Source organism: Pygocentrus nattereri, chromosome 20 (genome assembly GCF_015220715.1).
Source record: "Pygocentrus nattereri isolate fPygNat1 chromosome 20, fPygNat1.pri, whole genome shotgun sequence".
Taxonomy (NCBI): domain Eukaryota; kingdom Metazoa; phylum Chordata; class Actinopteri; order Characiformes; family Serrasalmidae; genus Pygocentrus; species Pygocentrus nattereri.
In genome coordinates this window covers 7,807,364-7,820,301 of record NC_051230.1, presented here as the reverse complement: position 1 = coordinate 7,820,301, position 12,938 = coordinate 7,807,364, and the positions used below count along the sequence as shown (strand labels likewise).

General features: G+C 39.7%; 1 protein-coding gene across 1 annotated transcript in view; it reads right to left on the bottom strand.

The window, feature by feature from the left end:
* scarf2 (scavenger receptor class F, member 2) overlaps positions 1-12,825 on the bottom strand; it is a 50,778-nt gene extending 37,953 nt beyond the window's left edge. Inside the window, exon 1 of the mRNA XM_017724833.2 lies at positions 12,060-12,825. Coding sequence (XP_017580322.1) covers positions 12,060-12,175 — 116 coding nt within the window. The 5' untranslated portion in view covers positions 12,176-12,825. The remainder of the gene's footprint in view (positions 1-12,059) is intronic.
* Positions 12,826-12,938: the final 113 nt, after the last annotated feature.

Here is a 12,938-nt window from a genome sequence, read left to right as displayed (position 1 = left end):
GTGTATGTATGTGATAGCTGTTCATGGGAACTCTCAACACGATCAAAGAGATCAAAACTCTCAACAACATCAAAGAGATGTCAAACCTCTCAGAGAGATGACAGAAACTTTACGAGTTTCCACACCAACAATTTGGTACATTCTTAAAAGGAAGGAATGCACTGGTGAACTCAGCAACACCAAAAGGCCTGGAAGACCACATACATGGATGGTCATAGAATTCTTTCTGTGGTGAAGATAACACCCCTTCACAACATTCAGTCAAGGCAAGGACATTCTAGATGGGGGTCAATGTCAAAGTCAAGAGATGCCTTCATGAATGTAAACACAGTGGTAACACTCAAGAACAGAAAAGCTAGATTAGAGTTTGGAGAAGGAAAGGAAGGACTCATGATCTGAAGCATACCACATCTGTCATACATGGTGGAGGTAGTGTTACTGCATGGGCATGTATGTCTGCCAGTTGAAATGGATCACTGGCATTTACTGATGATGTGACTGCTGATAGAAGCAGCAATATGAATCCTGAAATGTATAGAGCTATGCTTTCTGCTCAGATTCAGTCAAATGCTGCAAAACTGATAGGACTGCACTTCATTTTACACATGGATAATGATCCCAAACACACCGCCAAAGCAACCCAAGAGCTTCTCCAAGAAAAGAAATGGAATGTTCTTAATTGCCTGAGTCAGTTACATGAACTCAACCCAACTGGAGCATGCTTTTCACTTACCGATGGCAAAACTGAGGCAGAAAGACCCACAAACAAGCAGCAGCTGAATGTGGTTTCAGCAAAGGCCTGGCGAGGCATTTCAAGAGAGGAAACTCAGCATTTGGTGACGTCTATGGGCTCCAGACTTCAGGTAGTAACTGACTGCAAAGGATTTGCATCTATGTTTCAAAAATAATCTCTGTATTTATAATTATTTTTGTTTTCTAACTACTTTTGAGCTGGTAAAAATGGTGGTACTTGAAATAAATGGCTGTAATTCTAATATTTTAAACATCTACACTTCAATCATATCTTGACGGCTTCATTTCAAATCCATTGTGGTGGTGTACAGAGAAATAATTACAGAAATCGTGTTGCTGTCTAAATGCTTATGGGCCTGACTGTGTCTCTGACTGTATTTCTATTAGAGACAGCGGCAACCTAGTAAGATCACAGGTTCATTTTATGGTAATGTAAGAGTTACTAGGCAGGTTTGAAACAAGAATGATGATGTAATCATTAACATCCTACATGTTTCTTTGTTATGTTACTTTATTAATATAACATTATATACACATATCACTGCTGTTGGAATAAAACCTTGTATCTCAATTTATGTCTTTTTTCAGTTTTTGCCATAATTTGAAACACCATGTTGTCCTTTACATTGTGTGTAATATTCATGATGAATGGACCAAAAAAACAGACCAAAATTACTTGGAAAAATGTCTGATTCCAATGACTTACATTAAAAGTAAAGTAGGTTTTTTCCTTCTCCTGTAAGTTGTTATTATGTTGTTATATATAACAATATAACAATATAATATATATAGGTAAGTGATAACTGATGGCTATATAAAAGGGTTCCCCTTTGAGTTTGGTTCTTCTGCTCTTAGGGAGTTTTTTCTTGCCGACGAATTCAAAATGAATGAATTCAGACTGGACTGCTTCACATAATGGACAGAAATGGACTGTATGGTCTGGAGAATGAACAGCGCAATTCGAAAGCACTTATTAGTAAAGGCATCATTTCTGCACCCTATTATACTGAATCTCCCCTTTGCCAGAAAAAAAGAAAAAGATTTTCAACAGTTCAAAATAGCTACTTTTAAAACTTAGTAGTTTTTTAAAGAAGAAATATCAGATCCGTATCAACCTGACCTGACAAGGTTTCAGTACTGGTATTGGAGAAAAGAAACGGGTATCATGCCATCTCTTATTAGTCCTGTGATTGCTTTCATGCAGCAAAATAAACTAGATAACAAACCAAACAAAATTGAGCAAATCGTTCAAAATAAATGAACGATATAAGATAACTAGGGATACACTTATATGGGAATTATGGGCTGAAATCCAATATCGTTCATGTACATGTTGCTGCTGGCGATAAACATAAAATGTATAAATCGTGACTAAATCCACCTCGAGCGGCATTATTTAGAAATATTTTCAATATCAATTGATCGATCTCAAGCTTTGAGGGTGGACTTAGCCGAGCCAATACTGAATCAGGGATTGTAACTAGAGCTGGGGGACATGGCCAAAAAAGTTTTCATGATAAACAAAGTTCATATCGTTCAATATCGATACATATCGCAATAAATGTCAAATCATTATTTCTTTTTAAGTTTGAAGGCTGATTTTTGCTCCTGGGTGGTTAATCGCAGTTTAAAACTATCCCTTATGGTCGGAACATGACAAACACTCACCAAACAGCGGGACATTTCACAAATCTGTCATGGGAGAGTGGTAGAGGTTTTTGGTTGGTTAGTGTAGTGGTTAACACATTTGCCTTCTACACTGTGGACTGGGGTTCAATCCCCACCTGGGTAAACACCCTACACTATACCAATAAGGGTCCTTGGGCAAGACTCCTAACACCACCTTCGCCTACCTGTGTAAAAATGATCAAGTTGTAAGTCGCTTTGGATAAGAGCGTCAGCCAAATGCCGTAAATGTAGAGAGTGTCTGATTAGCTGTTTTTATCAGCTGGAAAAGCACGGCCGCAGTTTTTGTAATAGTCATAATTTAAGAAAGAAAAGATTAATTTAGCTGTCTGGTGACGAGCGGCTCAGCTGTCCTGTTACAAATGCTGACAGAGCTAAACTGCTTCTCAACAACGTCAACTTAGTCCGAACAGCCAACATTGGCTGGCTCAGTACGTGAGTGAAGGATCACACCGGCCTCACTGCCATCACTCCTACCACATCCCTGTCAGAGCATATCACAGTATTCAAACATCAGCTAGCAGATGACTGGATTTCTCTATTCTATTATAGTAGTTTGAGGGGTGAACCGCAATATATCAACACCAGACAAACAGAATGCTCCTTTTAGGTAAGTTTAAATTGAAAGCGGTGTTTTTGTCACATGCTTGATCACTCATGTATGATCAATTCGCCGTGTTGTGGGAGTGCCGGAGCGCTGCTTCAAGTTAGCCAGCTAAAAACAGCTAGCCTGGACAGGTAGCATTCTTCCGCTTTCCAATACCTCACAGCTTCCTCAGTTTGCATTTCTTTAAATCAGGGCTGTAACTTGCATGAACCCACTTCTTTCTTTCACTTTTGTTGCTTGGGAATGCACTAATACTAAAATATGACTGTTTAGGGCTGTAACAGCGCTTTAATTGAGAGGAGCAGGCGTGATTTAACGCTGCTAAAGCTTGTTAGGATGTACGGAAAGAGGTGAGTTCACAGTTACGCCACTGATCTCGTCACTCACACTTCACAGGATAACAGATTGCTGGTCGCTCCACTCAAACAGGGAATGTATAACTCCACATTTCAGACATTGCTAAAGTATATTTGGCGACTAATTTCACTCGTCGCCCCCTCTCTAATCATGTCGAAAAACTCGGACGTTCACCATCTCCTGGAGACAGCGGAGTAGTGTCGCTTTCCTTGCAGTAGAAAATGCCACCAGGCCTTTCACTAGAATGTGTGCGATTGGTGTATTATACCCAAAAAATTATCAAACATTTCTTATCGCTCTTTTGCGGAAAAGTTATACTGTGAGTGTCGTTTTATCGCCCAGCCCTAATTGTAACTTTTCAAATGCTAAGAAAAATAAAAATAATAAATATAATAGCACCTTTCATAGTAAAAAAAGCCATCAAATCAGAGTAAATGGTTAAAATTGCAAAAATAAAATAATAAAAATAAAACAACAATAACTCACCAGTAACCAAAAAGTAAAAGCTGATAGTAAAATAAATGAAAAGAAAAATAAATGAAAAACAATTACTTAAGCACAACTAAAATACAACAATTTCAGGCTGAATGCAGGTGATTATAGACTAGGGTTAGGGTTAGGATTAGTGGGAGTTGGAGTTATGGGTAACTTCTCCTTGGAGTTAGAAGTCTGGACCACCCTTTTTTGGACAGCGGTAGGACTAACATATAGAGCTGAGGAACATGGAGGAGATGGGGTGATGAGGGCAAAAAACTTCAACATGGGAAATGGAAGCTAGAGATGGCAATTTATAGGGTGCTAGATTGGAAGGAGGAGGAGTTTCGGGCATGGTCCTCAAACTGGAGTTATTTCATAACTGGATTTACAAAAGCAAAAATATTATTTTGTCATCTATTTCATAATTTAGCACAACTGCCTGGTCGTAATCACTTATTTACCTACCCATGCTCCGCCCCTAAGTGTGTTTCTTCATAGGAAATGTTGATAGATTGAACAAGCTTTAGAGAACGCTGGCAAAAATGATATTCAACAGTGCATAATTTACAATGTTGATATTTATAAGATATGAGTATAGTTTTTGTGCCATATCATCAAGCTAACAGCATGGTGGCAAATTCTGTCATGGTTGTTTCCAGCCTGCCTGGTTTAGATTAGCTACAACGACACAACACAGCTTAGTACCATCTTCCAGTTTAAACCGGAAACTCAACACGACACAGAGGCTCTAAACTGTGGGGACGCTTTCTAGCGTTCTTTAAAGCTTGTCTAACCTTATGATAGCAGCTGTTTGAGGGAAAATCAATTTCAGTTTCCTTTCATTCACTCCAGCAACAGAAAAGAAAAAATCAAAAGTATTGGGGCAGATAGTGTCTCTCATCTATGTTTGTAGTTAGCCATTAGCATCACTCAGTTCCACCCTAAAGCTCTTAATAAGTCCTCCTCTTTCATTTTCTGTGCTCTGCTGGTTTACGCCGCAGGAGGTTAAGTACTAGCTTACTGCTCCTACTGAATCCATGCTTGGATCTCATTGGCCTACATCTTCTCCTTCATCTGCTGTGCTGGGTGGATAGGACACAGATGCTGCTCCTCATCCTCCACCACATGTGACCCCTAAGAGGCCCTGTCCACACTTTTGCTTCCTGCAGAGCGTCGAGCTCTGCTCTGCCTTTAGTCAAAGTTTGTTTAGCCTCTGTGTGCATGGGGGGGTGTATATGTGTGTGTATGTGTGTCCCACCACAACCTCGACATCTCTGCTCTGCGTCAAACTACACATGCCACATAGAGAGCGAGGGAGAGCGAGAGAGAACGAGAGAGAGAGAGAGAGAGAGAGAGAGAGAGAGAGAGAGAGAGAGTACACAAAACCGCATTCATTTGATGCATTTAGAGGGATGAAAGCTGAAGCGAATGGAAATTGAAAATCAATCATCGACCAGGGTGCAACTTGATTCAGCAACAATCGAGAACCAAGTGGAAATTCTGAGTAATCCTGCAAAATGAGGGCCAACTTCCTGCCAGTGCCGTTCATTTTTTTTTTCCCACCAGAATATTTTTGGGGGGACTATGTTCTGATTCATGTACACCGATATCCATCTGGAGTGAGGAATCTATTATCCGCCCAAAGCAAATAAACTTCAAAACAACAGTCTAGCTTTTTCAACAACAAACGTTTGGGTCAGAATTCCCCTAGAAATGGCCTCTTTTATCAGTCTTTGGAGCGTATACTGAACTACTGCACTCATTCCCCCACACGTCTTTGTGAATAGGCTTTAATCTGCAGAAGTCACAGTTGTTGAACCTGATTACTAAAGCATGGTTTAGCTTTAGGGACTTTACCCTCTTAAAATCCCAGACATATTACATAGTAAGGCTGCAGGGACTTTAACGCTAACTGGTCCAGCTATTCTTAGGTTAGAGAGTGCGTAATAAACCTTTGGGCCCACCACTGGGCCATTTAAGGGGTTAAGCCCTGACAGCTGTAGAGATGGCTATGGTGACCAGAAATGAATCTATGCTGACGCCATAAATGTGGAAGCCAAAGTCATTAAGCAATAACTATACTAGAATAGCAGAACAGAATCTTTGTTCATCTGACGCAAGTTTCTTGCAGGAAGTGAGGGGGCTCTGGGGGCTGCACCACCCCTTCAGAATTGTTTCACTGCAACAACTAAAATAAAATTATATATATATAAAAAAAAATAATAATAATTAGATAAAGCTGAACTACGTACGATTTAGGGGTTTGGAGAACTCTCTGGTGAAGATGTGTAATTGCTGGCTATTTACAAAAATAAATAAATAAATTGTAACATCAGTTAAGCTTTGGATCCACCAGGCTCGACCCCCCCAAGCGGATCAAAGTAAAAACTTCAAGTTTTTTGAAAGCTTTCAAAGAAAATGTGGGGAATAATATGATGAACATTATGGTGAACGAACAATATTACACTTTAAAATAATATAACAGTAAATACACATTAACAGTAAATCGTATGTTCTTGTAGGACAAGTTTTGTATTTTTATGCTTTATGACTTAAAAATGTTTTAAATTATTGCTGCGTTTTTTCTGTGAATTGAGTCACTTCCCTCGCCAACTACTGGCCACTTGGGGATCATGTTGCTAAAACATAAGCTTGGTTAAAAGTTAAAGTCTGTGCTCTGTTTTGGGCTAGTTCTCCCAGAAAAGGCCAAATATTGTGTTTTGTACATGATGATGTCCAGTGTTACGTTATCTTTTTCCTATCATCATCATCTCCCGCTTGCTGCCTGTTTGACTGTTGAATCTATGACGGTGCACTGTGCTGAGTACAAGGGTGAGACAATCGATCGTATCAAGTATCAACAATCTGATTGGTCTCTACTCAGCTCATTGTATACAAGGTTCATCCAGAGCAAGACAACAGAGTGTGCATCAACGGTTTGATATGTCAGTTATATGTATATTTTCTCATTCTGTTTGATGTAAATGATCCAAAATGAGATCAATTTCAATTTGAATGACGTCAATATATACTGCTTAAAATTTCAACTCCCCCAATCTTCCTGTAACCCTGCCTGATGACATATCTTCAGAAATGTGGGAAAATAAAAGTTTTTTTCAGAATCTCAAAGAACTGCACTGAAATCGCTGAAGGAATAATGTTGATATCACATATAAATGCAATTGTAATTCAACACACAAATTGTGTTGCAATGTTTTTCTGATCATATTGTGAATATTGTCAGTGCTCAAAGAACAATCACCCAGTGCATGTTTCATTCCAAAGAGAGGACGTTTATTCCTGTTAAACAGTATTCAGTGCAGTGTCATTATATTGAAAGTTCCTGACATTATTCATTAAATACTTTTTCATCTTTTCCAACTTATCAAACCTCTGAAAAACGATTATTCAAATGGTTATGTACACAGCATCCTCCGATTTCTTGGATCGGAGTAAGGTCTAGAAATCTGATAAAGAAATCCGATAAAAAGCTGGATTTTAGATCAGTGATCAGCTTTCTCAGTGCATGTGAGCTCTTACTCTGATGTCTTTCAGATTGCTCAGTCTGCACGTGTGCGAAAACAGACAACCAACGTTTGCCGCGAGATGCAGAAAAACACTTTTGGGGCGACGCTGAAAACAAATACATGCTTGACAAAATGAAGGATTTAAATATTCATCTTCTAGATGATCTTTGTTCATACTTTCAGGTAAAGTGGCGCAATGTTGTTTAAAAATAAGCTGTGGCGTGAAGTTTAAGTTTTACGTTACATTTATGTCACATCTTATTCTGTGAGTTCATTGGCTGGTTGCAAAGAATAAATCTGGTTACTGACTCATGTAGACCTGGAGTTTCCCCATCATCTGATTACTCAAATGTCTATAAACGCCTTGATCGGATTACTGACAAAATCGGATTTTCTGCAGTTATTGGAATATTAAGTGCATGTTAACATACTCAATGTGTAACATGAAAAGTTTTTTACCATGTTTTCGACTATTGCTAGCCCACATTTTGAGATTTTTTTCTGCTTTAGTAGGAAAGCTGGCTACAGAGACAACAAACAGAGAGTCAAATTCAGCCACTTGCAGAAAAATAAAACATTGTTTACATTTTTGTTGTTTCACATTGAAACAAATGGGAAAAACTCAGAAGTGAAATCTTAATACAGAATGTAAATCAAATGCAAATGCAATTCATCGCAAAACTTAATTACCTTTACATTGTTTACATTTAAATAGTACAGTAAAAAGAAAGCAACTTTCAGTGTCTAAGGGTCAACAGCTAATGAATCTAATGAAGCTAATGAAGTAACACCTGCCTTATACACTGTAGACTGGGGTTTGATCCCCCGCCTGGGCAAGCACCCTACACTATACCAATAAGAGTCCTTAGGCAAGACTCCTAACACTGCCTTCACCTACCTGTGTAAAATGATCAAATTGTAAGTCGCTCTGGATAAGAGCGTCAGCCAAATGCCATAAATGTAAATCTAAAGCACAACTGAAAGTTGTATTGCAGCCAACAGACACTGTTTCATGTGACCTACCTCAAAATCGCAGGACATAGTGAATTACAACTCATATTAAGTCTGTAAAGGGTTTTATAATAGCTTTGTTCTCGTATCCTAACCTCCCTCTGACCTTCACTTTCTCTGGAGAAAACCCAGAGCAGACAGACATCAGCAGATGTCGATGCAGCTCATGGTGCTTGTATCAAAAGTACATTTACAGTGGGTTTTGTACCCCCCAACATGTGGAGGTACAGCCTGTAGGTTTTGGAATTCCACACTGTTTTTAAGAGCCACAGCCTTTTTGGATTTGACAAACTTTCTCATGGTTTGCTTCCAAACATTCAGTCTGGCATCGTCCCAACAGCGAGCCCTTGACCATGTGTGCACATGAATGTAACATCAATGCCAGTCTGAAAGGGGCACGCCAACCAAAGCAAAAAAAAAAATAATGTAATCATTGCTACACCTGTTGTAAACATACTCACCATCAACAGTGGTGCCACAATAGTCTCTAGAGTCAAATTTGCAAGTTTAACGAGTAGGAAAACCCCCTTCTGATGGTCCATACTGAAGGGGGTTCTAAATAAAAGGCTTTTGCGATAGATACATCTTTTTTTATTATTAGTTATTAAAGTTTTCTCCAATAAATAGCTAGTGCATTAAAAAAGCAAGGCAGCCAAAGTTACTACTTGGAGGCCACATATAACATTGGTATGTATTACCTTCTATGTCAGTGCCCATGCTAGCAGTCAGGATGGCTTTATCTCAGTGGGAATCCTAATATAATGTAATATAATGTATTTGTGCAATGCAAGCTGGGTATTGTAGTGAAAGAACATTGACGGACAAAAAGCACTAAAAGGATAAGACTGATGGATGGAGGATAATTCATAACACAACAACTAACACTAGTTTTAGCGTTTAGAAATGCCCCTTTAAGACAAGTATCCATTGTCAAATGATTGTATGTATAAGTCATCCAAACATGCTGACTGTTACATTTCTGGAGAAATGCTTTACTGCTATGCTGGAAGAAAAGATGCTTTAAATGTGCATGATTCAAATGCGTTAACTGGTTGTGCATGTAAAAGAAAAAACAGAATTGCTTTCAGTTTACTTACTGTGCAAAAGTGGTCACATGGCCAGAGGTGGCTAGAGTAGCCTATATCAATACTCAAGCAAAAGCATTGATACTGACACAACTATGAGTAAAAGTACCTTCAGTGAAACAACTGGAGTAAAAGTATAAAAGTATGATGTCTAAAAACTATTTAAGTGCTGAGTAACACATGGCTGTTGTTGGAACAAAACCTTGTATCTCCATTTTTGTCACTTTTCATTTTTTGGCATAATTTGAACATATCTGCTGTTCTTTACATTGTACGTGAATTTCATGACGAATGGGCCATAAGAAATGGCCCAAAATGACTTAGAAAAAAGTCTGGTTCCATTGACTTACATTAAAAGTAAAATCAGTTTTTTCCTCCTCCTGTAAAGTTACCACTTCGGAGATACCAGGTTTTGTTCTGACTGCAGCGATACTCAGAACTTCTTAGTCCACCCAGAATTTATCCGTATAGTAACTAAATTTTGTATGGCTCTCTCTCTTGTTTTGATCTAAAATAAAATACTAAAGCTGCAAAGTCAGAAATGGGACCAATCAGAAAGCAGTCTGGATGTTAACAACAAAACAGATTGAAGTTCAGCACAAAAAGGAACTTTTGCTCATTAATATACTTGAGAAGCGCTACAATTTGAAAATACTCAGTACAGAGAGTATTTTACTTAAGTACATGTGCTTGAGTAAAAGTAACTATTTTACCACCCACCTCTGCACATGACACATTTGGATCATGTCACTGCAAAGCATCAGTTTTAATTGTAAAGTGAGACCAGATTGAATACAAAACAACTTAATTCAGAAAAACAAACCAGAAAAAGAAATCTGTCAAACTTCAGGACGGGATTCTCATTCTGACACTAAAGAATAGGGACTAAATACTTAAGATCCGTCTGCACTTAGGGAATGTGTGAAAACTTAAGTCCAGTGTCCTTTGGAATAACACAGTCTGCACGATTACAACACATGGGCAGTGTTTAGACTTCCATGTGCAGTCAGTGATACAGACAGGCCTTTAATATGTAGGTCACCAGAACAACTTTGGAACTTTTGATTTGAACCACTTACAGACTATTTTAGTACTTTTTAGCCTATAAATGGCAAATACTTCCCAAAACAAAGCTCACCCACTCACTTCATGCTCAATAAAATATAAGTGAGGTGTCTGTTAGAGCTTCAAAGCCCACTGGTCTTTATATCCTCTCTAGGACAGCTGGGTCAGTCTTTTAGACACAGTTATCTAGAACAATACGCCCTGAACTAAATTTCAACCTCCGTGTCTTCATCTAGGACGTAAAACGATGCAACGGAAAGAAACAAAGCCACACTCTTCAAAAAAGATGGTTCTTTAAGGGTTCTGCGGTAAAGAGAGCATGTGAACTCTCAAAGAACCATTTGCATGTTTAAACTGTTCCACATGGGTCTTCAGATTGATGGAGAATGTGTTGTTGATGGTTCTGTATAGACCCCTTTTTTGAAAATGGTTCTGCATAGCACCAAAAAAGTTTACTGTTACAACTCGCACTCTTGGTGTACATGTGCTGTTGGTTCTATGTAGCACCAAAAAGGTTCCTCTATTGGTTTAACATAGACACTTGTTATGTATGTGTTGTTGGTTCTGTATAGCACCAAGAGGGTTCTGCTTTTGTTACAACTTACACACTTGCTGTATGCATAGCTGGTTCTATATAGCACCAAAAAGGGTTCTTCTGTTGTTGCATCTCACACACTTGCTTGTATAGTCGTTTGTTCCATATAGCACCAAAATGGGTTCTGCTATTGTTTCAACACACATTATTGCTATATATGTGTTATTGGTTCTGCATAGCACCAAAAAGGGTTCTGCTATTGTTACAACTTACAGTCTTGCCATATGTGTTGTTGGTTCTATATAGCACCAAAAAAGTTCTGCTATTGTTTCAACTTACACTCTTGCTGTTTGTGTGCTGTTGGTTCTATAAAGCACCAAAAAGGGTTCCTCTATTGTTTTAACATAGACTTTTGCTGTATATGTGTTGTTGGTTCTATATAGCACCAAAACAATGTTCTACTTCTTCTACTATTACAACTTATCCTGTTGTTCTATATGTGTTGTTGGCTCTTTATTGCACCAAAAAGGGTTCTACTATTGTAGAGGAACCCTTTTGGTGCTATACAGAACCAACAACACACTCACAGTAAGAGCTACAGCACGACCTGAAGCTGTTTTTTAGCTGACTGTGACCAGGTTTTGTGCCACGACTTCACTCGTGGCCACAGTTTAAGCGGCGCCCCCTAGCGTTCACTCGCGATAGCGCCGTTCCAGATGTGAACATCTGGTTGTACTAGCACAAACGTCCCCTCGTTTCTCGAACTGTTGTGGTCAAGATATGAGGAAATAACAGCTATTTGATAAAAAAATAAAGTCACAATAAAAGTCAACAATGGGGTAAAAAATGAAAATAACTCGGTCACTTTATGATCTGCACCAAAGGCAGGTCTTTTGCCCCATGCATGCATGATAGAAATGCCAATTAGTGAAATTAAACGGCTCTTGACCACTTACCCAGGCACTCTACACACATTCCTGCCCTTTGGATTGAGTTCTTGACCAAACGCAGGACAGAAGAGTAGAAGCAAAAGCAAAGCCCCAGCTGCTAAAGTGCCCTTCAGAGACAGCATCCTTCCAGGCCCTTACGCTCAGCATTCCTTTCAGTGAAAGGCAACGAGTGGAAGTCCGTCTTCAGGGGCGATGGTCAGTGTCCACTTGCTTTCACCCAGACTGGAAAAGAGTTCAGTTTGGAAGGAGTTTTATCCAGAACTGCTGACTTTTCTTTGTGTATGTTTGGAGAGAGAGGGGGGGTTCTACTTCTACGACGCCATCTGAAGGAGAGAGAGAGAGAGAGAGAGAGAGAGAGAGAGAGAGAGAGAGAGAGAAGCAGATACCCAATCCACGGAGAAGGCGAACCAAAACGCTTTACGCTCCAGCAGAAGAGCTCTTCTCACTCATTCGTGGATTCTGCAACATCCCTGAGGAAAACGCGCACTCTGATCATCCGGGAAAAGAACAACAAGAAGGGGGAAAAAACTTTCTTCCTCCACCTGGGTCCTTCAGTAAATCCACAACAGCTTTACTCAGTGCGTCACCACACGCAGGACGAAGACTCGAGCAGTAAGTGCTGCGGTCACTCCACGGTCAATCGCGCAACTCGCAAGCCTGAAAGTGGCCGATGCGCGTCCCGGATCAGCGCGGCCTGCTCTGGCCCTCAGTCCCCGCTCAGCTCAGACGTCCTCAGACTTCTCTCACTTTTGGCCGAAGCCACACGCAGAAGCTCTTTCGCCCAAAGTGGGTGGGTGTGTCTTCTGCCCAGTGCTTCTCCCCGCGCTGCTAAGCTCTGCCCTCTCCGCGTGCACGCGCATCCATGTCCGGGCTACATGCTGACCA